The sequence below is a fragment of the Penicillium mononematosum genome, assembly GCF_028829835.1.
Source record: "Penicillium mononematosum strain IBT 11891 chromosome Unknown utg000002l:1.0-8112719.0:1.0-8118358.0, whole genome shotgun sequence".
Lineage (NCBI taxonomy): Eukaryota > Fungi > Ascomycota > Eurotiomycetes > Eurotiales > Aspergillaceae > Penicillium > Penicillium mononematosum.
The window spans coordinates 970,577-996,270 of record NW_026643272.1 but is presented as its reverse complement, the minus strand read 5'-3'; the positions used below and the strand labels follow the sequence as shown (position 1 = coordinate 996,270).

Sequence of the window (25,694 nt, the reverse complement as noted above, 5' to 3'; positions counted from 1 at the left end):
CGTTGATGTCTGTTCCTTTCGAGACATCGTGGTCTGTCGTTCGATGCGACGCATCGGGCGATTCTACCTGCGACAGGCACTGGGGTCCAAAGAGAAGACTAGGTAATTTCATCTGATTATGGACAAACGAGTATGAAAACATGATTGGTTGTCACTCTTTTCTCCGCCGTGGAGTATATCATGCCTATTTGCGGAAAGTTGGCATTGATTACGGTATGATTCAGCAACCGAACTTGATAACTATATATGGACCATGTATGTTCACATTCACCTCGATCGGGATGGTTTACTGCAAATATGGCTCAAGCGTCGACAACATACCCGTGTAGGCCACGCCAGTGGGAGGCTCAATACTGAAGATATAGTCCGCCCACCAAGGACCGGCAGCCCACCACAGTGCTCCGCGCCAGACATCTGAGTTGTCACCCATATAATCAAGCATGCCTGTAATCGCCGCCTTGCAGTTGTCATTCACACCACCGGCAAACTCACCAATAACCCCAACCTTGTTGTTATCCTTCAGCCACTGTGTCGCCGCCGTCACGCGCTCTTTTCCGATCGTCGTCGACACACATGTTTCGCTCTTGCCTGATCCATCTGAGTCGAGGTACTGGTGCATCTCGTAGACGATCTTGTCTTGGGGGTCGGTTAGGGCCTTCATGTTATCGTTCACGTCAACCCAGGTCCACGCGCCGGTCCAAGAGTTGCCCTCGACGAAGATATATTGGCTTGTGGCGCCCGCTTCGCGGATGCCGTCAATGGCTGCCTGGTTGAGCTTGAGGACGAGGTCTTGGTCCATGTCGTGGTACTCGTTGTCTGTGCGTGATTTGGTTAATGGAAGGCCTGTGATGCGATAAGACTCGGGCGATACTAACTTGTGTCGAAAATGACTAGCTCATTCGAGGAGAATTCGCCTGCGACGTTCTTCCAGAATGTCTGGAAGTCGGAGGTGCTCGACATGATTTCGCCGTTGCTGGGTACACTCATAAGCTTCGATCCATTCGCTTTATTGGATAGAACACTTACTATCTTCCATAGTTGTGCGGATCAAGCACGGCGTGAGATCCTGCATCTGTGATGGCTTTGACCGTCTGCCACTAGATCAGCATTCGCTTGTTCACATTTGGGTAGATATGGCACGACATACCGCGGTCAGATTGCTTAGATAGGCGTCGTCAAACCCGCCTGTCATGGAGTTCGGTACCAGCCGCTCCATTTTGAAGGCCACCCGGAAGATGTTCATTCCTTTTCCAGCCAACGTTTTGATGGTGCTAGCATCAGGGAAGTAATAATCCTTTCCCTGTTCCGGTCTTTATCAGCTGAAATTCTCAAAAGACGTATATATTTAGGCCACTTACGTAGACACCAGGAAGGTTGTCTTCGCCAAATTCAGCCCCGGACTCGCTTGTTCCGAACCCTATACGAGAAATTGGTCAATGGATGATCAAGAGTATCTTGTGAATTCATGGATTCGAACATTGAAAGGGCGAAGCTCTCTTTGCGTTTTTGGCAGGAGCCGCCGCTGCGGATCCAGCCACAGCGGCGAGGAGGGCAATGTGATCGAATCTCATATTGACGAGTCAAGAGGAGTGATGTGATAGCAATGCGAAGGGATACTAACAGCCGGGGTGAAATTGCCCATTTTATAGTTCTGTCAGTGACTTAGTGTACATTGTCGAATAACTTGCAGGACATTCCAAACGAGTACAACCAGACGGAAATTAGGGATTGACAGAAAATGACACGGTCTTCAGTCCTTAATATGTGGGATGTACAGCAACTTCGGATATTACAGTGCCTAACAACAATAATCCATCAATGAGGATGCGTAGAATCATGGATAATGGTGAGAAACAGACCTTCTTGGCGACCTCATGCGAAACGGATAGCCAAGAAGGCAATGTCCCCGAGTCTTCAGACTAGAAGAATTACCCACTGTATATCGGATATACCCCGCTTCGACGAAGCTTTCTTCAGGCACAAGTGGCTTAAATATGCATCGCTTTGTTTCAAGGATTGATGTTTTGCAAGCCCGCGGCGCTTCAGGTATTGATCGGCGTTTCTGACATGCAGGGGTGGTATCATACTCAGGGGTTGTGGGGTGTCACATCCATGCATTCTCCAGCACGGGGTATAGGTAATTATCTTTACTAAAGCATATGCAAGTACAAAATTATTTCAAACATACGCTGTAGTAATTCATGGGGACTTGAGAAAACCAAATGTGGAAGGAGAGTAGCCGTAGCAAGTTGATTGCAAGATGAAACCAGGAACATCGCGCTCAAAGTCTTGATATTCACTCCAAAACAAAGAGGCCGGCTTATACATGGCTACTCCAAACTTGAACCTTACTACTCTTAGTCTGCCATATGACCCTCTCCCAGACCATCCCGATCAGTCTACCAAGCACCCAGAGAGTGCATGTGCTCCTTCATATCCGCTGCCTGCAGCTTGTGGTAAGCATGACCTGGATGGTAGGAATTCCACCAGACACAGGTGGCACCATCATCATTGACACAATTAGCATCGGTAAATCCATATGTTGTAGGGGAATCGAGGACCTTGCTCATGAAGGCAAAGGTATCGTAGAGAACGGTTGTAGTCTGCAGCTAGGTCAGTTGTGCAAAATCACGTATATAATCAGACAATCAAAACATACACCACTGTTGTCCGCGATGAATTCATCGACCATTGTCTTAAGGGCAGCGTTGAAAGACGCCAGCCACTTAGCGTGACCGGCCGCAGCGGTTGTTCCTTCACCGGCGATCTGGGGAGATCGGCTTGTAGGCGGGACATTGAGGAAGATGAACTTCCGCCCACCACTTGCGTAGATCTTTTCAGCTTGAGCCTTATACTGGGCCATGATCTTTGGAATCAGAACATTGGCGTCGTTGCTTGACCAAGCCCAACCAATACTGCAAATTGGAGAGTTAGTCTAGTCGTTAGTCAGGATCTAGGGGACCATACTCATTAATTCCAATCCAGAATCCAAAGACTGCGTTGTCTGAAGTCCATGGTGCAGCATCAGGCTTATTCCCATATGCTGTCTCGAAGCTGGCGACTTGCGTTACCATGTCTTCTTTGGTATTGGTAGTGATGAGGGAATTGTCGAGGGACGCTCCTCCAACAGCAAGGTTGTAGCTGAGGACTGGTGAGGCATTGTACTCAGTAGTCAGGTATCCCACCCAGTTGACGCCGCCAGTGGTTGTTCCTGTACCTATTTTTTTTTTAAAAAAAAATAAGTTAAGCCTGCTTTTGCTAGGGAGTGAGCAAGACCCACCCAGTGCTGGGTTCCCCATAGGGTTATCAGTAGTTGGCTGCGTGCCACCGACATCGAAACTGGTCATGGTGTAGGAATTACCACTGCGGATGGGTTTTTAGCTCCTTTTCCAGCGTGTTATGTAAAGGGGACACGATCTATCACTCACAATGTAAAGAAATAACTGTTTGTAGCACGAGACTGCAAGGGAGCAGCAGCAGCCAGCCCGGCGCCGGCGATCATACCAACGAGATACTTCATGATGAGGAAGATATGTAATGCCTAGTGTAGTCTGTTGGAAGAAAATATTCACGCTTCTAGGTTCTTTCTTTATATACATGTATCCCGTCTTAGAAATGCTGTTTTCGTTTCACTAATACTGCAAGTAAACAAGCCCTAGAGCTGAGACAAATAAATTAAAAGACCGCGAGACTATGTCATTTAATTAACCGCTTTTGTCAATCTTTCCTCAAATGGGGTCCCTCCGGCTCATCCATATCAGTACAAAATACGGTGAACTCCCCGAAACTGCGGGGTAGATATGGCGTAGTATGGGAATAATCAAGCTATTTCACTATTTCAGAGGAGCGGAGTAGTTCGTTGGAGTTGACGAATACCCCAACATACTATACTGACCAGTCGCATAGCTTTCCTCGCTGAATATGGAGCCATCATGCAGTTAGAACGCATGCCCTAATTTGCTTTGGTCTTCCTCTTATCCGAGTAGTTCACTACTGCCTTCCTCTTGTCCGGTGGATTTGCTATCATCTTTCCCCTTACCCAAGTCTGTAGTCTCACGTGGTATCATCTATGTTCATATTGTTGTATTGAAGTCTTATCTATATCCGACATCGAATCGGCATCATGCGGATGGGGCTCCATCCGATTCGGCAGCAAACATCTCCATGCCCTCACCACATACAACCAATCGCGACTGATTTATTTCCGATCCAGGGACTTGGCGCTCTGCGGGGAGGCCATTCCCAGGCCCATGGACAATCCCCAATGATGATATATCAGCCACGGAGCTGTATGTATCCAGTAAGAATCCCACGATGATCCCCTGGGTACCTGGCTGTGTAAGGTCCACGGCGATTGACCAGATTTTGACTCGATGGTCATTTCCAGAGGATGCAACAGTGAATTTAATCGATTCTGTATTTGATGTAATACCACGAGAGATTTGCTGATTGAGTACTTTGACCGTGGTAACTGACGCAGCGTGAGCATCGGGGATGAGACACCGTAGCTACCTGTGCATTTGAGCCGGTGTCGGATGGATGTGTTCTTAGGAGGGAGACCGAGAGAGAATTATCATCACCTCCAGCCACAACAACAGTGGCTGTGTCAGAGATAGGAACCAGTTCCATCCCTTTGATGCTGTTGGAATGAATCTGATATCGACTTTCGCATGTGATGTTTTCTGGTGAGATGGAAGAGCCGTCGAAGGAGTGCTTAGTCTTCAAGGTGGATTGTGTGATTGTGTAGAACGGTTCAAGTGTGCTTGTTAGATCCCAGAGTGTGAAGTAGCCATCAGTCGCTGCGGTGATAAGACACACTGAAGATGTCGAGATCAAGAAGTGGGCTTGGGTCAAACAATTGGTCATGTATTTCCCACGAGCCAGGAGAGTGAATTGGCCTCCATTAGATGGTGAAAAGTGGAAGATCTGCAAGGACGTTAGTACATGTCGGCCGTGGTATTTGAAGGAAAGAGCCACTCTTACCTTGAAAACGGAGTTGGAAAGAGCAATGCACAGGAGGAAGCCCTGCTCCCGTCAACTTCCTCTACTTCCACCAAATCGAAACTAGGTATCCGGAGATCTGAATTCACGTCATCCTTCGGACTGGCAGCCATCAAGTTCGTAGCAACGCCAAATATGGGAATGGTGCGGACACTCCACACGAAAAACTCTTCGTATGCAGCACTGGTGAACAGGTATCTTCCATCCTTGGACCAGGTCACCTGCTGGATCCCAGACCTGTGTGTATCCAAGACGCGCAGACACTCGAAACTACCCCACGGACTAGCAGCCAATGAAGAAGTCGGTGTGAAAAGACGAACAGTAGTGTCCTCTGCTCCAGTCGCAAATAGAGGCCGATCTCCACCGGTAGCGTTGAAAACATCCATTGCTTTGATTTCCCGTCCGTGACCTCCAGCTCGAAGCAAGGTACTAGCAGCAGCTCGCACACGAGTAGTCATTAGAGAATATCCATCTTTCCACGCGAACAAAGCATTGGTATTTTTGTCTCCTGGGATGAAGTCCCAGGATCGGCGAAAGCCGCCTGAAGCAATGGATACGATATCCGTCAACTTCGACTCATTGCGCAGGACGAAATCTTGGGATCTGAATCCGTACAACATAAAATCGCCAGTCGCTCTGTCGAAATAAGCGCCTTCAATGTTTCCACCGGTTATAGATGCTGTACGGTGCACTGTTTGTATGGATACCGCATCTGCTCCGTTCCCGGAAAGCTGCAATTCATGGAGACAATAAGTTCCGTCTCGCCCACAGGTCAGTACGAAGTCCGATTTCCTATCATTCGTAACAACAGACGTGACGACGCTAATATGGTTGACAAACTCTCGGCTATGAACACGTCGGTTGACCGATACGGGCTCAGCCTCGGAGGTGTTGTATATAGCAAGAGCGCCGGTTTTCCCTCCTATAATCAAATATTTGCCATCGAAGATGAAAGATGCACTGCAAACCACAAACATGGATGGCAGGTTAAAGTTGGTTATTTCGGCAGTTGGATGATCGCTGTTCCAGTCGGAGACGTTGACGAGTGTTATTTCTTCTCCCGTAGGATAATAGACGAGGAAGGTGATCTTTTGAGAAGGATTCAGGGTATGCATCTTGGAAGAGTGAGACTGAAGGAAGAATAATCCAAGTGGTCTGTTGCCAACGTCTGTGATGTTGATGACAGATTTCGTAGCGTGATTGTAGAGTCGAATGAGTCCTCTGAAATTACCTATCAAAGCCAAACCCATCTGGGGCAAAGCAGCCATGACGGCGAAAGAAGAAAGATCAGGTGTTTCGCATAGTGTTTCCCAAGTAATGGCAGTATCCTCTGCTTGGTTGACATACCCAAGCTGAATCTGCCCTTGTGGAGAGGTGCGAAGAAGGCAATCTTGGGTGACAAATGCAAAGGCTTTCGTCCCTTCAACTGTGGGATTCTTCTTTTTCACCTTTACTTGCAAGCCACGCGATTTCTGGGAAGAAGCACCAGAGTCGTTGCCCAGTTGTTCATGGTCATTTTCTTGGATGGGGAAACTTTTCAATGCGCCGTCAGCACCTCCAGTGTAAACCACAGTCTTAGAGCCGATTCTGCAAAGATCCAGAGACCAAATATGCTTTCCAATATGTGTTTGTATTGAAGAAGTCTGCCTGAGCTGATAGACAGTCGTCCCAGTGGATGATGACTGCCAGCTTAGGTCCCACAAAACGCATGTGCAATCCTCTCCACGAGAAACCAAACCCATGTGAGTTTGATTATTATTTTTGACTGCTCTGAAATGGACACCCCAAATGCGAGACACGTGGGCAAATGCCTGGACCACACATGATTCCGATCCAACGCTGTCCTCGCCTGCCTCAACAGGACCAAAGCCTGTGCTTCGCAATTCAAATCCGTCTGTGGAGTATGCAGAATGATCTTCGGCTGTTTTGTGCTCACAATCTGATATATCCCAGATTCTGACAGTTCTATCATCACTGCAGCTGGCCAGTATCCTGCCAGACCGGCCCCCGTTCAAGGACTGGATCTTGGGAGAGATGCGGACATCGAAGATTGATCCATCATGCCCGGTGAAGAAATGGTGGATGGAGCCAATTGCATTAGCTTTGTGTGATCTATCCTTATTCAAGAAACACGACCATACGATGATTTCTCCGAAGACGGTACCAGCGGCAATGAGTACATGGGAGGAAGATAGCGCAGTCACATCAGCAGAGTAAAGGATAGACTTCACACTTGTCGCCAGCTGATATATGGATATGGTATCTCTCCCGGGTATATCACTGTCGACCAGTTCGATACTCAGGAGTGCATTGTTCGCTGTGATGAAAAACGCCCCGTAATGGCCACCTACAGCAGCTGCGCACCCACTCATGATCCAATCTGGAGCAGTGAACTCGGCACTAGAGGCTGACAACGTGACTTCATTGTCAGATGCCACAAAGACGTCGACCGCTCGCACTGAGCGCCCTCCCCAGACAACTATTTGGACATGGCTCGAATCATGATCCTGTAGTCGTTGATTCAAAGTAATAAAACCATGAATATTGTTTCTTTTGAATATCTGGATTTGAGTGTTGACGACACCAGTGGATTCATCAACAACCCGGAAGAATGTGCCTTGACTTTGGAAAATGAATCGTCTAGCACCCAGTACAATCGTCTTCAACGCTCTTATCGGGAGAAAAGCATCAATATGCTGGTATTTTGAGTCAGCGGGACAGCATTTTGACTACAGATATGGCAACACTGACCTCGAGTGATAGAGACATTGCCAACTTCTACACACATTAAGCAGAGAAGCGAATTACACGGAATACCTCAATTGCCTCAGATAAAAGTGCACATCCCACCACACGCCAAAAAAAGCCCACTACTTTTCGATGATTTCCCCGATGTGATTATATAACCCTGGCACTAGTCCGTAAGTGGTAATATTATGCACGTGATCTCGCGATCGAGGCGCGGGAGTGGAATGACGCTCGGGGCTCGGCGCTCATCTCACCTGCCCGACGAATCCTGCTTCGCTAACTAGCCACCTGCGAGCAGTAAATTATCCCTAAAATGCCAGACCTCCTTAATAAAGTCTCATGATTTGATACTCCTTTGATTAGCCATGGGTGTCACTGGCCTCTGGACGGTCGTGCAGCCGTGCGCTCGCCCTATCAAACTCGAGACGCTCAACAAGAAACGATTAGCTGTCGACGCGTCGATCTGGATCTATCAATTCTTGAAGGCGGTGCGAGACAAAGAAGGCAATGCGCTCCGGAATTCTCATATCGTTGGGTTCTTTCGCCGCATATGCAAGCTGCTGTATTTCGGGATCCGGCCTGTCTTCGTCTTCGATGGCGGGGCCCCCGTCATGAAAAGGCAGACGATCGCTGGCCGAAAGAAGAGACGCGAGGGTCACAGAGAAGATGCTGCGAGAACAGCGGGAAAGTTGCTTGCCGTACAAATGCAACGTAGTGCGGAAGAGGAGGACGCTCGCCGACGCAATAAGAGTCGGAGACAAGAGGAGGAAGAGGTGCCAGATGCTCCGGTCTACGCAGACGAGGCTTTCATGACAGAGACAGAAAAGCGACAAAATCGCAAGTTCAAGAAGAAGGATGCGTACCACCTACCTAACCTAGACGTCTCGCTTCAGGATATGGGAGCACCAAACGATCCACGCATCATGTCCCAAGAGGAACTGGAGGAGTATGCTAGACATTTCCACCAGGGTCAAGATATCAACCTTTACGATTTTTCCAAAATCGACTTCGACAGCATGTTCTTCCTTAGTCTCCCCCCACTGATCGCTACAACATCTTGAATGCAGCGAGGCTAAGGAGCCGACTTCGAATGGGTTATTCGAAAGAGCAGTTAGATACCATGTTTCCAGATCGCATGGCGTTCTCGAAATTTCAAATCGACCGTGTCGCGGAACGAAATGACCTTACGCAACGACTAATGAATATAAACGGCATGAACGGAGATGAAGCATTCTACAAATCTGGGCAGCGTATCGCGGGAGAACGTGGCAGGGAATACGTGCTTGTCAAGGATCGTGAACATGAAGGTGGCTGGGTCCTAGGTGTTGTGGGGAACAGGGAAGGCCAAGAAGAAAAGCCCATCGATCTAGATCGACCTGAGATACTGTCTGATGAGGACGAGGTGTCGGATGAAGATGAGTTCGAGGACGTTCCAATCGAAGGTCTGAACCGACTGCCCAAACTTCCTTTCCTTCAAGAGGGGTGTATTCGACCGGTCGCTTCAACTCGAGATGGACGAAAACTTAGATATGAGAAGGGCTATACAAGAATCGCGTCTTGCTTCACAGCGACAGCTAGTGAATGAAAATCGTGTACGAGAGGCTGAAGATGACTCGCTTTTTGTTGAAGCCGAGGGAAATGTTGGCACACAGGAGCCGAACAACGAAACTGAGGATTTCTTTGATGGCGACGATGATGACCTCGAACGAGCCATTGCCCTTTCGTTACAACCGGATAAAGCAGTTGATGACGAAGATATGCCTGATATACACATCCCTCGACCGGTCAAATCAGCTCCGTCCTATGGGATGGGGCCAGATATTGATTCCGAGAGCGATGATGGGATGGACTTTTCTGCTGCCATAGCAAGAACAAAGGTCTCGAAGAAAGCCCCATATGCACCAAATCCATTCGGTGGTCCTCTCCCTTTTGAATCCATCAAACTCACTAAAGTCGCGAAAGATAATACTAAAGCTGGCGATGTTGGTGAGGATGCAGGGGGTTTCGTCAAGGAGCCTACAAAGAAGCCAAAACAGGCTGACCCACTTCCTCCATGGTTTGTGGGTGAACCCTCAGATGCGGAATTCATCGTTGATCCCGTCGAAGATCCTGAAAAGGATGAGAGACCAGCGGCGCCAGATCATCTGTTCCTGTCCAATCGTCGCTCGCCAGACATTATCGATATAGATGAAAGTTCCGCCACCAAGGAAGTTGTTGATCTAGAGGAGGAAGATGAAGAGGAAGAGAAAGAGGAGGAGAAATCCAAACAACCCTTTCAAGTGGAGGACATTGAAAAGATTTACAACGAGCTTTCTACAAATCCGGATGAGAAGCCTTTGAGTGAACAAGTTCCGGCCCCGATCACCACAAAGCTTGATGAGCCGTCTCCACGCAGGGGACATTCTCCTTCGCCAGAATTTGAAGACGTTGTCCCTCATGTTCCCAACAAAGGCCCCGAGATCACTGTTGTATCCCATCAAAAGGCTCAGCCACAGCCTCAGCTCTTCGAAGAGGTCGATCGAATGGAAGATTTCGTGCAGGACCAAGCCGACTACAGTGACCCGGAGGATGAAGAGCTGTTCAAGCAGCTTGCAGCAGAGGGCGAGGAGCATTTGCGATTTGCCAATACCCTTAATTCTGCTGCTCCTCACCAGGAAGCCTTTGACTACGAGCAAGAACTAAAGCAACTACGGTCTCAGCAGAGAAACGAGCGTCGCGATGCAGACGAGGTGACCACTATTATGATCAATGAGTGTCAACAGCTCCTGACGCTCTTCGGACTACCCTATATCACCGCGCCTATGGAAGCCGAAGCGCAGTGCGCCAAATTGGTATCGCTAGGCCTTGTGGATGGGATTGTCACGGATGACAGTGATATCTTCCTCTTCGGGGGAACGCGAGTCTACAAAAACATGTTCAACCAAAGTAAATTCGTCGAGTGCTACTTGACGTCCGACCTGGAGAAAGAGTACGCCCTCCATCGACAGAAGCTTATCAGCTTTGCCCATCTGTTGGGCAGCGATTACACAGAGGGCATTCCCGGGATTGGTCCAGTCACAGCCCTAGAGATACTCACTGAGTTTTCCAGCCTCGAAGAGTTCCGCGATTGGTGGACTAAATTGCAAACGGGCACAAATACTGCAGACGATGCTCACGTTGCCTTCCGAAAGAAATTTCGAAAGAAGGCATCCAAGATCTTCTTGCCTCCTTCCTTCCCTGATGCCAGAGTTGATGAGGCATACCTGGAACCCACGGTCGACGACGACCCTTCCCAATTCCAATGGGGTGTTCCTGATCTGAATGGGCTACGGGCCTTCCTCATGACCACAATCGGCTGGAGCCAAGAGCGGACAGATGAAGTCCTGGTACCGGTAATTCGTGACATGAATCGGCGAGACCAGGAAGGCACACAGTCCAACATCACACAATTCATGCAAGGTCCACAGGGCGCGGGTGCGTTTGCGCCTCGCGTTCGTACAGGTGGACCCAGCCGCATGGAAAAGGCATTTAGTCGGCTACGTCAGGAAGCTCAGACAGGCGGAACCTCGCGATCCGGTGAGCCAGCTATCGGGGATGCAGAGGGAGAAGAAGAAGCCTCCGTTTCGCAGAATAAAGGCAAAAGAGGTGGCTCAGCCACCAAAGCCAAGGCTGGAACGAGTAAAAAGCGAAAAACACATCGCGCTAACTCTCCTGAGCCATGATACGAGGATTGATGGATTGGGATTCTCTTGGGCAGCATACATATTATGTACATAATAGATTCCCAGTATCTACAACGCATGCAATCCTTATACAAAAGTCTAGCCTAGTGAGGCGAGGAGAATAATAATCACTCATTCCGATACAGCCCTTGTAAACAGAAGAAGCTAACGACTGGTCTATTCCCTAAACAGGTTGAGAATGAGCCCAGTCATAGTCCAACAGTGCAAACAGCCCTGGATCAAGTAGGTTGTACAATTATCCTTCGCCTGGTCTGGATATGCAGCTTGCTATTGAACACTAAAGACAAAGACAACTTCCACCATGATCCAATTTCCCACTGATTTACCTGTGTCTCGTATCAAATCATCATATATTAGTCTCCTGATTCCCTAGCTTCAACACCGGAGATTATGCACTGAATTGTCCCATCCTATCTCTCACATATCCCACATGCGTCTACTATCTCTTTTCTTTTCCACATTGTTGAGATCGTCCCATCCTACATGGATGCCTTATTGTGGTGGCAGACTGAGCGCTTTGTTTGTTGGTTGTCAATGCAGGCCTCTATAAAAAGGCCCTGCTTTGCTAATTGAATACTAAGAGTTTCTTCTTCTTGATTTTCCCAGCATCTGCATCTGCATCGTAGCCTCAACACACATGAATGTCCCTCCATCCTCATCATCTATTTCCTACCTTCCCATCAAACCAGACACTTTTGGAGATGAGTTACAACCGCACCAACCTCTGCCGGTTCTGCCTGCTCTGCCCAACATCCCGGCACCGGCCACAGCCTCTATAAATCGTGTTGCCAGGTCCTTGCTAGTCGTGGTTTCTATATAGTCCCCAAGGGTATATATCATTGCGTGGGGGACATCTCTCTCGCTGCTCTATCCGGTTAGACCACACTTTATGCGTGTCTTATCTTCTAGATGATGTGCTAACAGTCTGGCCTAGTTTATATGAAGCGTTATACCGGGATGCCATCAACGCTCCAAGTTGTTCCATTCGAACCATCCACGGCGTCTACTACACCATGGGTGCGCTTTCTTGCTCGGCAAATATGGGCCCTCGCTGATCTTGGATTACAGTGCCTATCCTACACCCGTCAATCCTCTTATTGACAACGACGACGAACCAACCAACCAACCACAGAGTTCGCAGATGGGTGGCTGGACAGTCTGCCAAAAGAAACAGTCTCAGGAAAGGTAAGACATTTCAAGATATTGGAATTGGCAACAGGGGATGAGGCAGTATATCTCGGACTTTGTGGTTGGTTCGTCATATTCAGCACTTTCAGCTTCGTCGCCCTCGGCCTTATGCGCCTAGTGCCAGGAAGGTTTGTTTGGCAAAGGATTCCGAGGCAAAATCACAAGAAAGCGCTATCATTGGAATGCAAAGTCTAGCAGGAACTGGTCTACCGGGAAGAGCCATTTCCTAAAGCAGACGTTGATGGTACAGTGAAACAGCTCCTTGAAAAGATGCCTGGTAAAGGCTATATATCGTCGCTACACGGTATAACGGGGCAATTGACACATGACCAGACAACCGGATAGTGATAGTGCCGGCGAGGTTCCTGGCGAGATCGTGAACGAGGCCGCAAGTGAGCTCTCCGGTATAAAATGTTCCTCTCTCCTTCCGCCTTTTTGTTCTTTCTTTCTTCGGCCACGTTTCTATCCCAGTCTCCTTCTATCCATTCGAAGAAGTCCGAGGGTAGTTTGAACACACGGTCCCTGGTCTCCATCTTCGAGCATCCTCAGCTCAAAGTACCTTCATCTCATACTCTCACCACAGATCTGATGCGAATGAGTGGCAGGATCTCAGCTCTGTTCGGTCTTCCAGGATAGTCCATATCTTAATTTTCCTTAATAACTACATGTACATTGATCAGATTTCACTTGTACCTGTTGTCATCATCTTCAACCGTAGACCCCAATGAGTGGAATTTAAAGCCGAGACCGCATTACCCCACGAACGGGAGTTCCACGATCTCCGCGATCAGCAGTGGAACTCAATGGTAGCTAGCTCTATATACTACTACCTAGGTACATTATGTATGCACTTGCAATTCCTATCAGAAAGAGGGATATATTAAAGCTTCAAAAGGGGAATTCTAGTGATAATTTTACTGTCAGATGTAGGATATCCCTATAAACTTGAAATTATCCAAATGCAACCGTTTAGACTCCATGACATCAGGATGTCGATGACGTCGGTGATCGTGAAGACTCGAAAATGCAACTCAGGGAAGATCGACGGATTATTGGCTTAAATGAGGAGCTAGTGGCTGAGTAGGCTCTAATTTACTGCAAAGACTCTTGAGTCTCTTAGCGTCTTCCTTTTTTTCCCTCCAAGTCCGTCCAATTGAGATCCGAATTGGGCAGAAAATAGTCGACGTCACTTCCCGAGAGCTTCCAGGAGAACTTCACTTCACTTCACTTCTTCAAGTTCATTGAAAAGGAGATTCCCCTGTCCGTTTGCAGTCGAATATTTTTCTCTCGTCACATCCCACAGGTCAAGTACGTACTCCAAGAAAAAAAAAAAGGGGCCCCTCTTTAAGCTCACGTCACTACTGTGCAAGGCACTGGAAACTCGTTTCTTTTCTCTAATCTCTTTTCTACAGGAACAAGCATCTCTACATCTCTACAATCTTCTTCCTACCTCCAATTTCGCTGTCCAAACCATGCACCGCACCTATTCTATGCGCCAGTCGCGCGCCCCGACCGCCTCGCAAGTCGAGAGCCCACCACCACCATTGTCCACAACCAAGACCGGGAGATGGCTAGGGAAAGGCGGAATCGGTGAGTGCGATTGAGATATTTTGTGCGATCGGCTTCGACTGGAAATCCCCCGAGGGTGTTCGTTGCTCGTCAGGTTGGGGGCTGCCTAAAATTGGGCCATCGACTCTTCCCTATCCCACCTACGAGAGCGACGGCCGAACTGGAGAACCACAGTCTTCGAAGAGGTCCATGAAACAATTGAACTCACTAACATCCTGCGAATAGGTCATGCTTTCCGCAAGAACGCCGCCGGTGCCTTCGGACCTGACCTCGCCAAGAAGCTGTCGCAGCTCGTCAAAATGGAAAAGAACGCCATGCGCAGCATGGAGCTCGTCGCCCGGGAGCGCATGGAAGTCGCTGTATGTGGATGGCCCTGATTCTGTGATGATGGTTGGATAAATTGGAAGCTGACTCGGTCGCCATAGCAACAACTCTCCATCTGGGGTGAAGCGTGCGATGAGGATGTGTCGGATGTGACGGACAAGCTCGGCGTGCTGATCTACGAGATCGGTGAGCTGGAGGATATGTTTGTGGACCGCTACGACCAGTACCGTGTCACCATTAAGAGCATCCGCAACATCGAGGCTTCCGTACAGCCCAGCCGAGACCGTAAGATTCTCCCAGCTTCGGTCTTGACCGCTCAACTCCCCAGCATTAACTAACTGAAATTGATCTCCAGGCAAGCAGAAGATCACCGATGAGATCGCCAAGCTGAAGTACAAGGACCCCAACTCGCCTCGCATCGACGTCCTGGAGCAGGAACTCGTCCGCGCCGAAGCCGAGTCCCTCGTCGCCGAGGCCCAGCTATCCAACATCACCCGCGAGAAGGTCAAGGCCGCCTTCCAGTACCAGTTCGATGCGCTCCGCGAGCACTGCGAGAAGGTCGCCATCGTCGCCGGCTACGGCAAGCACCTCCTCGACCTGATCGACGACACCCCCGTCACTCCCGGCGAGACCCGCAACGCCTACGATGGCTACGATGCCTCCAAGGCCATCATCCAGGACTGCGAGGATGCCCTCACCAACTGGGTCTCCTCCAAGGCAGTCGTCAAGTCTAGTCTCTCCCAGCGCTCCCGCACCCTCTCCCAGCGCCACCGCTCCAACCTCAACAAGAACCGCGAGGGCGTGGATTTGTCCGGACAGGATCAGCCCTTGGCCGGGACCGTGACTCTTGGCTCCCGGCTGACCAGCACCCTAGCTACGAGGACGGCGATGATGGCGTCAGCACCATTGAGGGCGAGATGCGAGGCCGCGAAGAGGAGCGTGAGCCCATTGCCGCATAAGGGGCGAGAAAGATACCCTCTTTTCTCTCACGAATCTGACGGCTGAATTTCCGGGACAGATGCACGAGTCGTTTTCATCTCCACGTTCCTTATGTCAAAAATCCCCACCCTCGTGCTTCTGATCTTCCATATATTATGTCTGTTTTATTGATTCTGTGCTATTCTCGAAGATGCACATCAATCACGTCACGCAACTTGGATGTTTGACGCCTTTTTTTCCACATGAACGCCTCTCAATGTCGTGATTTATCGGCGATGAATCGTGCTTGGGGGGATGTTCCACTTCTCCATGCTTGAGATCGGAGGACGTGGGTCTAATTTCCTCAAGGCCCTTTTCTCCACGGAGTTGGAGACGTACTGAGACCGAGTGCGATTGGGAATTGTCTGGGTTTTGTGTTCTGCTTTTTTTATTTCCATTCCCTGTTTCTACTTAATTGATGTAATACCATCTTACGTGTTTTGGTTTGTTTGTTTTTTTTTTTTTGTTTTCGGGGATTAGGATCCAGGGTAATTAAGGTGTTCTAATGGATTGTTTTCAGAAATTTATATTCCTAGTACTCCGTACGCTATACATTTAGGCTGGTTCTAAAAGTGTCTGTGTGCAGTTCATCTGAACAGCCCTGTGGGGATACACCCTTACCCCGGAAAAGTGAGACATTCTCCAATGGCATTCGATCTCCGTGAGGGAATTATTGGGATTAGCACGATAGAGCACGTCACTTACCGCTGCTTTTACGTCTTTGCTATGACGTATCTGGAGAAACCTATATAGGTACCTACATATGTAGGTATAGCAATAGTACGGAGTACGAAGAGATAATTCGTATAGGAAAGACAACCCCTATATTGAACGTATTCCGGTCCATAAATAGGTAGCAAGGGCGGAGGAAACCGAACAGAAAAAGCAAATCCCATAGAAAAGTGAAAAGAGATATCAAATATCAAATATAAAATACCAAGCAAAACAAAATTCGACTGCGAGTCTGGACCACAACACCGCCAACTCATCTCCTTTCCAACCCGAGGAAAGGAGAAAAAACGAAAGCCTTCGCAGCACACGATCTGATGAAAGAGGATAGGAAGGGTTAGGATGTAGAGAAGGTAGAGAGTCTGGGCAGGAGATATAAAGCGAAAGCCCGTAGGAAGAGAATAGAGAGTAGAGAGTAGAGGGGATAGGGATTGAAACATCAAACGAAAGTGCCAGATCTGAAGTGCAGAAGCAAAGACCATCCCTAGAAGTCGAAAAAGCCACGGTCGGGAGAGCCGAACGAGAAGAAGAGAAGGGTCGTGACGTCGTCATTTGCCTGCGCTCATCTGCTCCATTTTCCATTCTGGTAGTGAGAGATGAGTGCAGACACCATAGCAAAGGTAAAGCGAGTAGACGGGAAAAAAGCAGAATGCTGATTCAGAACGGACGCCTTGCCCAGGTGTAGAGCAGGATACCATAGGCTGGGGAGATGATACAAAGAAAGAACGGAACAAACAGCAACGCAAACAAAAACAGAAACACACATTCTTCCATTTTGGCTCGTCACTCCTCGGTGCCGACACCCTTCTTTTTGGGCTGAATATGTTTTTGTCTGGTATTCCCGCCAGGACCTTTTAGCTCTGTGTTCGAGCTATCCTTAGCTGGGGGAGGCAAGCGCGAAGAGCTAGCATCGTGCTTCTCAGTGAGGAGGTTCTTCAACCAGCGATTCTCCATCTCGAGCTGTGCGACGCGAGCCTCGAGGGAAGCGTTTTTCTCAGTAGTTTCCCGAACGGTCCGCTCGAGGACCTGCTCGCGCTGCTTCTTCTTCTGACGGAAGCGGGCGCTAGCGGCTGTATTTCGGCGCCGACGATCTTCCTCTGCGGCGCCGCGTACGCCCTCTTCCTGGTCGAGGGCGGCAGCGATGCGATCGCCGGAGATCGAGGTGCTGTACTTGGTGTTTCCCATTTGGCCGTTGGGCGGCGAGATGGATGAGGAAACATCGGATGGAGTGAGGGCCCCTGGCGCGTGACCGAGCTCGTCGGGCGCATATGGGACTGGCGGGTAGATTGAATGAGCTGAGTAGGGCATCATGTGCTCTGGGAGAGAGTAGTTGATGGACTTCTCGCCGGGAGGGCCTAGGGATGGAGTAAGCGATCACAGTCGATATAGCCCTCGAGGGAATGAGCCCCATGCGGGAAGTGCAAATCATATTCCGAAGGATATAAGCTCAAGAAGGGTTTAAGATGGGGGCAGTTAAGCGTCCGCAGGCAACCGCTGGTGTTTGTCATTTCATTGCGGGATTGCGTGCTCGTGCATAAGGAGCACCGACGGTGATCTCCTCCCACCATTGGAGATGGGAGATGCATTCCAATTGCTCACATCCTGGGCTTTGCGGCCTCGAGCCTCTTTAGAACCTCGAAATGAGATTTGCACATTGGGTAGAGGGGGAGGGGAGAAATTCAGCACCGGGCTATCCAGGCCTTCTTTTAAAAACAACAGGGATAAATAAAATCAAGGCAAAAAGGGAGATCGAACTTCAATTTTAAGACATTGGAATTTCCAGCCCCAAACTAAAGCTCAGACGCAGAGACGCGATGGCGTAACAAATGCAACGTTGGGCACAAGGGTACAAGGGCTCAAAAGCTTGACACGTACCATGATAGGGATAATTTCGAAGATCCAGGGAGCTGCGGTCGTCTTCTATACTCTCATAGGAACTGACAGATAGACCGCCCATGCCTTCGGTCTGATCGTAGTCCATACTCACATTGCCGAACGGGACCAGCCCATTATCAGCGTCAAATGAGTACTGTCGAGTCTTGGCTGCTGGATCGTGGCGCGACATCAAAAAATTGAAGTTCTCAAGTTTGTCGAAGACGGGGCCTGGACCTGGCAATGGTTGTTCCCCCGGCATGGTTGAAGAAGGAAAAGTAATAAGAAAAAGAAGTTTCCCCCTTGACCTTCAGGGAGAGAGAGAAGAGGGGTGTTGCAAATCCCCAGATCAGGACGGGATTTTCTATGAAGCAAATCAGAATCACCTAAAAGAAAATCACCTAATATAAATCAAGGCGGAAAATGATTTTTTAAAAAAAAAAACGAGTTTAATCAAAAAAAAACAATTAACAGTGAGACACAAAGTAGAAAAAGACCGGGAAGTTGAATTCTCGGCCACGATCACCTCGTAAAAGATCACTTCATCGTCGCATGCCGCGGGAGTTCCACTAGAACGAATGAAAAGGGAAATAAATGGGGGGGTTGCTTTTTAGGAAAAGGGGGGCAAAGAGAAAGATCAAGTGGAAAAGGATGCTAGTCGATGATCTGATAGAATGGAGAAATGTCGTGATCGCGACTTCTGGTTCGTCGGTTTGGGGGATTCACCGCTTTGTAGATATGTATGTGGTATGGAGTATATAAGGAGTACGTAGGTATATAGGAGGAGGGAGAGATATAATATAAAATATACTCATTAGCATATAAACAGCTTCTCCAGATTAGAACACATATATCAAGCTATTCAAAAAAAAAGGGGGCCTCCACTTACGGAACCAGTCCCTGATGAAGGTACGGAGTACTAGGAGTATCAAGGCACGCGTACGGAGTCCATCATTGTATACCATTGTATGTAAAAATCCCCAGTATTCTAGTATTCTATCCTCTATCTAATTTGTCCATCATTTCAACGCATCACGGATGACGTGGACTGGTAATAAAAGAAGCTTGGCACCGGAACCGAAATCCCCTATATACCTAGGGTAGTCAGTCTAGTACTGGTCTAGAAACATTCGATCGTCCTTATGACATATGCTTCATGCTAATATATTATTCAAAGGCTTAAAAGTAATACTTTTCGCTATGATCAATACCGTTATACCTCGGACTCAATGCTCCACTATATCCTCCTATGTTGTAAGTATCTTCCGTAATGGTCCGATAGCTCAACCCTCCATAAACACCGGCCTGAACCCATTTCATCCATCAAAAGCCTCCCCAATCCACGAGTTTCCCTCCCATCGGTATGGCTTGGGACTCATAGCAATAACCCATTCATCGCGAGTGCAGCAGTGCGTGAGGAGTATTCCTCCAGCGCCAACAACCCCGGCAACATCGACTCCTTCTATGCGGTAAGACCTTTCGTCAGCGCAGAGAAGGAGAGTTTGGGCGTGAATGCGCCAATCCAAGCTGAGACAAGCCTTCTATTTAGAAAGCTAGTTAGAGTCGCAAACCCAGCGCCAGATCCACCAACCTGGACACCACGCTACGGAGTAGGTTTCTTCCAGCTGCAGTCTTGCGTGCTTGGTGGCGGCCCCCAAATGATTCCGCCATCGACGAAGTGGCACCCTCGGCCCCGACCCGTTGCTGTGGTTGGTTCGTCGGATGGCGCCGCCATCTCCGACGCCAGCCAGGCGGATACCGCGTTGAGCTCGAGGTAGTGTAGCTTAGGCCTCTTCAACTGGTTTTCTACGCCCTCAATAGCCTCCCGGAGATTGCCCGTCGACGGCAGTGCGCGCTATTCGTTGCGCTGTCGCCGCTGCCTTCTGCAGTGGTACGATCGAAAGTACGTAGTCGACTTGGATTACTAGTGCTTGGTCTGAGGGAAGGATCTCGATCTTCTGAGTGGATTCGCGCCAGTGGGTGTTCACTGGCCGTTAGTTCTCGGGTTTGGTTTTTGCTTCTGGCGTCGTACTTCTGCGACCGTGATGACTCGGTAGTCGTGAGATTTTAGGAGTCTAGTCATACCTGGGCCCATCTCTTCGATCGATACAATTCCAACTGTAGAGGGTCTCATGGTGAGTGAAGGGATTGTTTTACGAGGTCTTAGTAGTAGTCTTTTTGAGTAAGTACCAAATACTTGTGTCAACTTTTACTGCCGGTTGCTCAGCCAGATCTGAGGGCTTCGAACCTTAGAAGAGGTTGGTAGGTTGGTTGTACAACATAATCGTCGGGATGTCGTGATTGCCCCGATTCCCAATGCGGTATGGAGAGTGACTGGGCTGAGGATTTAAGCTTATATTCACATCTTTTCCTTTCCTTTAAAGAGATGACTTTGAATGTCATGTCTGTATTAACCTGAGACGATCATTCATTCCCATTTCTTGCATGACGATCGGGAAATGGCTCGGGTGGCCACATAATGCATACAATCCACTACCATGCATATTTCGAGACGGTCAGGTCGTTGGAGATACTTGGAGGCACATCCGGATACTCAGGTATACCAAGATACTTACCAACCCACGCGAGGTTCCAAGGTTTATTTGAGTTTTGGGTCACGTAGGTGCATACCTGGATAGTTCAGCTTCCTCTCGATCCCCCAGCTTAATGAAATGAAATTCAAGGTAAGAGGTGCAATTTTTTTTTCCTTGGCGCTATAACCCGTAGTCTATCTAAATATGCGCTCAAATAGTTCTTTCGGATCCTGAGGACTGCGTAGTTGACCCTGGACCTCGAGTAAGTATGGCAGTAAAGGGTCAGACGGGACCGGACCCAAACGGTGACGTCCTATTGGGCAGCGAGGCGGCCCCTCGTCAGTGGAGCCGAAGGGTGGATGCATCCTATTGGATGTAAATAAAATAACGCCCGGTGATTGGCTAGATGGTTGTGTAGTGAGCTGTCCAGGTGTTCTACTGCTACTTAGAAGTGCCTATCTAGGTATGTAAGTATATGTATATGACTCCAAGTACTCTGGTTACTCTCCGGTAGTATAAATCGAGGATGAAAAGGTTGGCCGTATTGATAGATACAACGGTGTGACAGTGATAAGTTAGTAGTGCAGAATGGACCATACACTGTAGACGAACAGAAGAACAAATTTATAAACGAGTCTCCGACGAGCCTTATCAAAGCTCTTACAATCAATGTTCTGGGTGTGGGCTGTCGATGGACTTCTGGCAAATGTCCATTCAGTACTGTGGATAATTCGCCACAGAGTTGCCGGAACCAATTGATCCGCATATAAGGTCTGGCCACATATGGTATACATCGTCAGTTCAAGAACTCAAGGTAAGTCTAAAAAGCTCCAGTATTTGCGATGGCTACCAACTCCGACGGTTACCTCGAAGGAAACCATATCCGCGAAGTCTTCATCGTCGTCGAGGTGAAGGCGGCACACTGAGACAGGATACCCGTCCCGAGATTATCTGGCGAGAAGCTTCTCAGATGGTTGTATGGATCATAAATATGCGAACTCCCGGCAGTGTCCTCTTGGCCAGCAAGATGGATAATAATATCCCGTCGAAGGTTTCCATGTTGCCAAGTACTTATAGACGTCTGATAATCTCGCAGAATGAGGATGGGATCTATTCTATCCCCAGGAATACCTCAAACACATGCAAGGGAACCTCGATCCTTCAAGGAGAGGTGCTATATAGTTGTTTCTCGCCGTGAGAGAGTATGCACCGTGGAGCATTAAGAACGCGAATCCCTTGTTATACATAGAAAAGCCCTCTAGTTATATGGTTTATGATTTATAACACCTTTGTATATTGTACATCGTAGGGTGATAAGCCCGACGTGATTCATCCGCTACCCTTTTAGTTATAACAGCGAGGAAAATACCTAAAAAGAACATAAGATATCGGAATGCTATTCTATAATATCGCTTATATTCTTGAACTATCCGGGCAGATGACTGTAAAAGTTCTACATCGTTAAGAATATATGTATTTATGGCCGACTACTTTCGCCATTTGCTATAGTGACGAGCTTCTACCTTTCACAGATAAAGTTCAACTTCGAAGTTGAAGGTGAGTTTCAGGGGTATGGAGCAGGCTGTGGAGTGCTGGGCACAACCCCGGTCCACCAAAGTACCCCGGAAGAGCAGAAAGTGAACGGAATCCGGGAGTGCCGACATCCGTTCTTGATTATTCAGCTTTTTTCCCTCTTTCCCTGCAGATTCCAAATGTCTGCCTATAGGTAGATATCGAACAGGAGATCGAAATAAGGAACAAAGATCTCCCGCTAGTCTTCGCCGGTTCCGCTGGGGCGACTTTTTCACGAGGTCTTGGCATGCACATTCATGACTCCCATCCACACCCGTCGGCCAAGGCGATGAACCAGTCATCTTCGCTGAACGCATTGCCCATGGATTCTGTGCTATGGAGAGGACAGCACCTAAGGGTGGGTTTCGCTTGTCGTTCCGAGTTCCACTTTCCCGGCGGACTCCGGTTCAGGGGGGAACCCAGCGTTGCTAACGGCGAGATGACGTCTATCTAGGCTTGTGAGATGTGCCATCGGAAAAAGACCAAGTGCAAGATTGAAGGATCTAGTTCAGTTTGCGTGCAATGCACGCGCCGTAATACGCATTGTGTCTTTCCGGTCCAGCATGAGAAGCGGGATGATCAGCAAAGGTACGGCGATATGCGGCGCCATTTCCCGATCTGCTTTTTGTCGGTCATGGCTAATACTACCGCAGTAGTGATGAGTATATCAAGTCTTTGAAAGATCGCCTCGTCAGGGTTGAGTCGTTGTTGAGGACGGCAGGTATCTTGCAAGAGAGCGATATGAGCCAAGATGATTTGTCCGATGAAGATGATGACGACGAACCAGCTAGTCAAGTTATCTCATCTACTTCTAGTCCAAAGTCAAATTTCGGGGCGTCTCTTTGCTCACAGGGTGGGTTCATTGAGGGTACACCCATCTTTCCGGCAGACCAAAGAGATGATTCCCGATATTTCGGTAAGATAGGGAGTACAGCCCATGCGATATAAAACCGCCGAGACTGACTGAACGGACAGGGACGTCGTGCTCATTGTCAATCCTATCGCGAACAGGTATAGAGTGGATTAAAAGCAAAACAGGCGATGTCAGCTTCTTGCGACTTATATCTCCTGAATCTATTCATGAAAATCCATGGAATCAATGGCGACCAGACGTGTTCCATGATCTGTTTTGCCTCGAAAGTTTTTAAACCTTTGCCTTCAAGGTCTGAGGTCTTCTCTCTTATGAAAGATTTCTTCCGGACGGCCAACCGTCTGCTTCCTATCTATCTTGAGTCGTCATTTATGAAAATGGTCGAATGGCAATATACACAGCAAACCTGTGATGACGCTGCCCGTTGGGCCAATATCAATATGGTAATCTGCCTGGCATACGAATATCGTTACTCGAATGGCCCCAAGTCAGAAAAAGACAAGGAGAAATCCGAGTTATACTTCAAAAACGCCATGTCGGTCTTCACTGAATTAGCCTTAAAACGCACAGATCTACTGAGTGTACAGGCTTTGATTAGCATGGTTAGTCTCTGCTCCTTTCGCCGCTATGGAAGCATCTAACAATGTGCAAAGGCGTTCTTCCTTCGGGGAAATTCTGGAACTCAATCAGCTCTGCCACTCATAACTGCCGCTATGCGGTCCGGTCATCGAATGGGGCTTCATCGAAATATTGCAAGACCGGAACTTAGTCCGGCTGAGCAAGAGGAGAGAAGACGCGTTTTTTGGGTAACATTTGTCATTGATCAAAGGTAAGGGAAGTCCATTCATATATCGTCTCAAGTACTAATATAATTTTCCAGCACATGTCTAAGGATTGGAAACGCTCCATCACAACATCACGATGATTTCGATGTCCCTCTTCCTGAAGAATTGGAGGGCGATAAGCATGGCGAAACCGCAAGCAACATTCCATTCTTCCGCGAGCTCTGTCGGATGTCGCTCATCAAGAGCCACATTTACAGTCGATTGTACTCCGCTACGGCATTAGAAAAACCTCCCGTTGAAATCTACAAGACGGTTAAAGAACTATACGCAGAGCTTGAAGAATGGAAACGCGAGTCCCCGACTCTCACCGAACCCAAAAGAAAACATACTGACAGCGACTTCCTGTTTGGCTTTGCCTCTATTGGTCTCCATTTTGTCTATCACAATGCTGTGATCATGATTCACCGGGTACCTATCTTTCTTAACTACATGATAACAGCCAGAAAGGAGTCAGAGAAGGTCGTGTCGATAAGCAAAGCGCATGCATTGAGATCAGCAGCCATTGGTGCACAGGCTGCCCGAGATACCTTGAAGGTTGTCAATAACATGCCATGGGGAGACATCGCATGGACCTGGTAAGTACAACAGTCTGCTCTTGGTTTATATCAGCTTTATTCCTCACACTCAACCCTCAGGTCATTACTATACTACGTCTTCCAGGCAGCATCAACACTATTCTCAAATATCCTGCGGGACTCTCGTCATTCAAGAGTGCGAGCAGACCTCGAATCCCTCAATATGGTCTCAGCATTCTTTGCAACTCTTGCCCCAGGTGAAGGGTCAAATAATTATGCGGGTTTCATGGCCCGCATGAGCGCGACCCTCGAACGCATTGCCAGAGCCGTCATCGAGAAAGACGAGAAAAGAGCCCGCGCCCCAGACGAAGAAGACCAAGAATATAAGCCACCAGGAGGCAAGAAACACGCTTCACGGACACAGGCAGCATCACACCAAAGGCAGCATCGCCGACCCACAACCCTCCGCACAACAATGACACCCGCCACAGCTCCCGAGTATCCAACATCAAGCACCGCCAACCCCAACAGAATGGACATCAGTATCCCCTCCACCCTAGAAGGCCTTCCGCCAGTCAATTCCTCAGGCTACGTCGTCCCCATGAGCCCAATGCTAGACCCAGGCGAAAGCAACCAAAGCCAATCCCCATATCTCGCCAACCCACCGAACACATATTCACCTTCAACCTCATTCCTCCACGAGACACGCGACAACACCTTCCACTCCCCACAAATTCCACCCTGGCAACTATCCCAAGACTATTCTACGACCGCAGCCCAAGCCCCAGGGTCATCAGGCATGACCCCCAACCCCATCAACTCCATCAACTCCCCAGACTCCTTCACCAGCACCGCCAATTCAATCCCGGATTTCTTCCAGTACCCAATGTCCGGCGATTGGAGCCACGGCGGGAATCTCTCTTCGCCGGCCTCTTCCCAACAGAATACACTTTTCCGCCCCCTGTTCCGACGGGCACGCAATCTGCGGATCCGTATTCTTCCATGCCGATTCTATCGGCTGAATCGTTTATCCATGGTGCGCCTGCTATTGACGGCCAGATAGCTCAGGTTGGTGGGTTCGATCCTCAGAGTCTGGGGTATGGTTATGTGCCACAGGGTCAGGAGGATCCGAATCAGGGCGCTGATCCGGTCTGGCCTAATGGGTTTTTGGGTTTGTTTTAGGGAAAGATTGAGCGGGGTGTTCTTTTTTTTTGGATTCGTTCTCG

General features: G+C 48.7%; 10 protein-coding genes across 10 annotated transcripts; 5 read left to right on the top strand and 5 right to left on the bottom strand.

Moving 5' to 3' along the window:
• Positions 1-286: 286 nt before the first annotated feature.
• On the bottom strand, positions 287-1,571 carry N7519_002115 (glycoside hydrolase family 5 protein; the record flags this gene model as incomplete). The annotated part of the gene is made up of 6 exons (XM_057288893.1): positions 287-816; positions 876-973; positions 1,027-1,091; positions 1,148-1,300; positions 1,359-1,417; positions 1,478-1,571. The coding sequence occupies 6 exons, from the start codon at positions 1,569-1,571 to the stop codon at positions 287-289; spliced, it is 999 nt and encodes a 332-aa protein (XP_057150095.1).
• An 828-nt stretch (positions 1,572-2,399) lies between these two features.
• On the bottom strand, positions 2,400-3,520 carry N7519_002114 (SGNH/GDSL hydrolase family protein; the record flags this gene model as incomplete). The annotated part of the gene is made up of 5 exons (XM_057288892.1): positions 2,400-2,603; positions 2,660-2,915; positions 2,968-3,217; positions 3,281-3,363; positions 3,429-3,520. 5 exons carry the CDS (start codon positions 3,518-3,520, stop codon positions 2,400-2,402), a joined length of 885 nt encoding a protein of 294 aa, XP_057150094.1.
• Positions 3,521-4,404: 884 nt separating this feature from the next.
• N7519_002113 (tRNA (34-2'-O)-methyltransferase regulator RTT10) lies at positions 4,405-7,770 on the bottom strand (the record flags this gene model as incomplete). The annotated part of the gene is made up of 4 exons (XM_057288891.1): positions 4,405-4,926; positions 4,984-5,025; positions 5,091-7,697; positions 7,753-7,770. 4 exons carry the CDS (start codon positions 7,768-7,770, stop codon positions 4,405-4,407), a joined length of 3,189 nt encoding a protein of 1,062 aa, XP_057150093.1.
• A 344-nt stretch (positions 7,771-8,114) lies between these two features.
• Positions 8,115-11,450, top strand: N7519_002112 (ssDNA endodeoxyribonuclease RAD2; the record flags this gene model as incomplete). Its single annotated transcript, XM_057288890.1, has 3 exons — positions 8,115-8,778; positions 8,817-9,178; positions 9,228-11,450. 3 exons carry the CDS (start codon positions 8,115-8,117, stop codon positions 11,448-11,450), a joined length of 3,249 nt encoding a protein of 1,082 aa, XP_057150092.1.
• Positions 11,451-14,131: 2,681 nt separating this feature from the next.
• On the top strand, positions 14,132-15,511 carry N7519_002111 (Eisosome component PIL1/LSP1 family protein; the record flags this gene model as incomplete). The annotated part of the gene is made up of 5 exons (XM_057288889.1): positions 14,132-14,249; positions 14,454-14,587; positions 14,654-14,837; positions 14,908-15,361; positions 15,427-15,511. The coding sequence occupies 5 exons, from the start codon at positions 14,132-14,134 to the stop codon at positions 15,509-15,511; spliced, it is 975 nt and encodes a 324-aa protein (XP_057150091.1).
• A 1,531-nt stretch (positions 15,512-17,042) lies between these two features.
• N7519_002110 (bZIP transcription factor) lies at positions 17,043-18,393 on the bottom strand (the record flags this gene model as incomplete). The annotated part of the gene is made up of 2 exons (XM_057288888.1): positions 17,043-17,614; positions 18,135-18,393. 2 exons carry the CDS (start codon positions 18,391-18,393, stop codon positions 17,043-17,045), a joined length of 831 nt encoding a protein of 276 aa, XP_057150090.1.
• A 967-nt stretch (positions 18,394-19,360) lies between these two features.
• On the top strand, positions 19,361-19,909 carry N7519_002109 (uncharacterized protein; the record flags this gene model as incomplete). The annotated part of the gene is made up of 2 exons (XM_057288887.1): positions 19,361-19,385; positions 19,539-19,909. 2 exons carry the CDS (start codon positions 19,361-19,363, stop codon positions 19,907-19,909), a joined length of 396 nt encoding a protein of 131 aa, XP_057150089.1.
• A 36-nt stretch (positions 19,910-19,945) lies between these two features.
• On the bottom strand, positions 19,946-20,265 carry N7519_002108 (uncharacterized protein; the record flags this gene model as incomplete). Its single annotated transcript, XM_057288886.1, has 2 exons — positions 19,946-20,118; positions 20,217-20,265. 2 exons carry the CDS (start codon positions 20,263-20,265, stop codon positions 19,946-19,948), a joined length of 222 nt encoding a protein of 73 aa, XP_057150088.1.
• A 1,972-nt stretch (positions 20,266-22,237) lies between these two features.
• N7519_002107 (uncharacterized protein) lies at positions 22,238-22,691 on the top strand (the record flags this gene model as incomplete). The annotated part of the gene is made up of 2 exons (XM_057288885.1): positions 22,238-22,282; positions 22,392-22,691. 2 exons carry the CDS (start codon positions 22,238-22,240, stop codon positions 22,689-22,691), a joined length of 345 nt encoding a protein of 114 aa, XP_057150087.1.
• Positions 22,692-22,700: 9 nt separating this feature from the next.
• On the top strand, positions 22,701-25,650 carry N7519_002106 (transcription factor domain-containing protein; the record flags this gene model as incomplete). The annotated part of the gene is made up of 7 exons (XM_057288884.1): positions 22,701-22,825; positions 22,891-23,153; positions 23,268-23,710; positions 23,762-23,937; positions 23,989-24,528; positions 24,589-25,504; positions 25,528-25,650. The coding sequence occupies 7 exons, from the start codon at positions 22,701-22,703 to the stop codon at positions 25,648-25,650; spliced, it is 2,586 nt and encodes an 861-aa protein (XP_057150086.1).
• Positions 25,651-25,694: the final 44 nt, after the last annotated feature.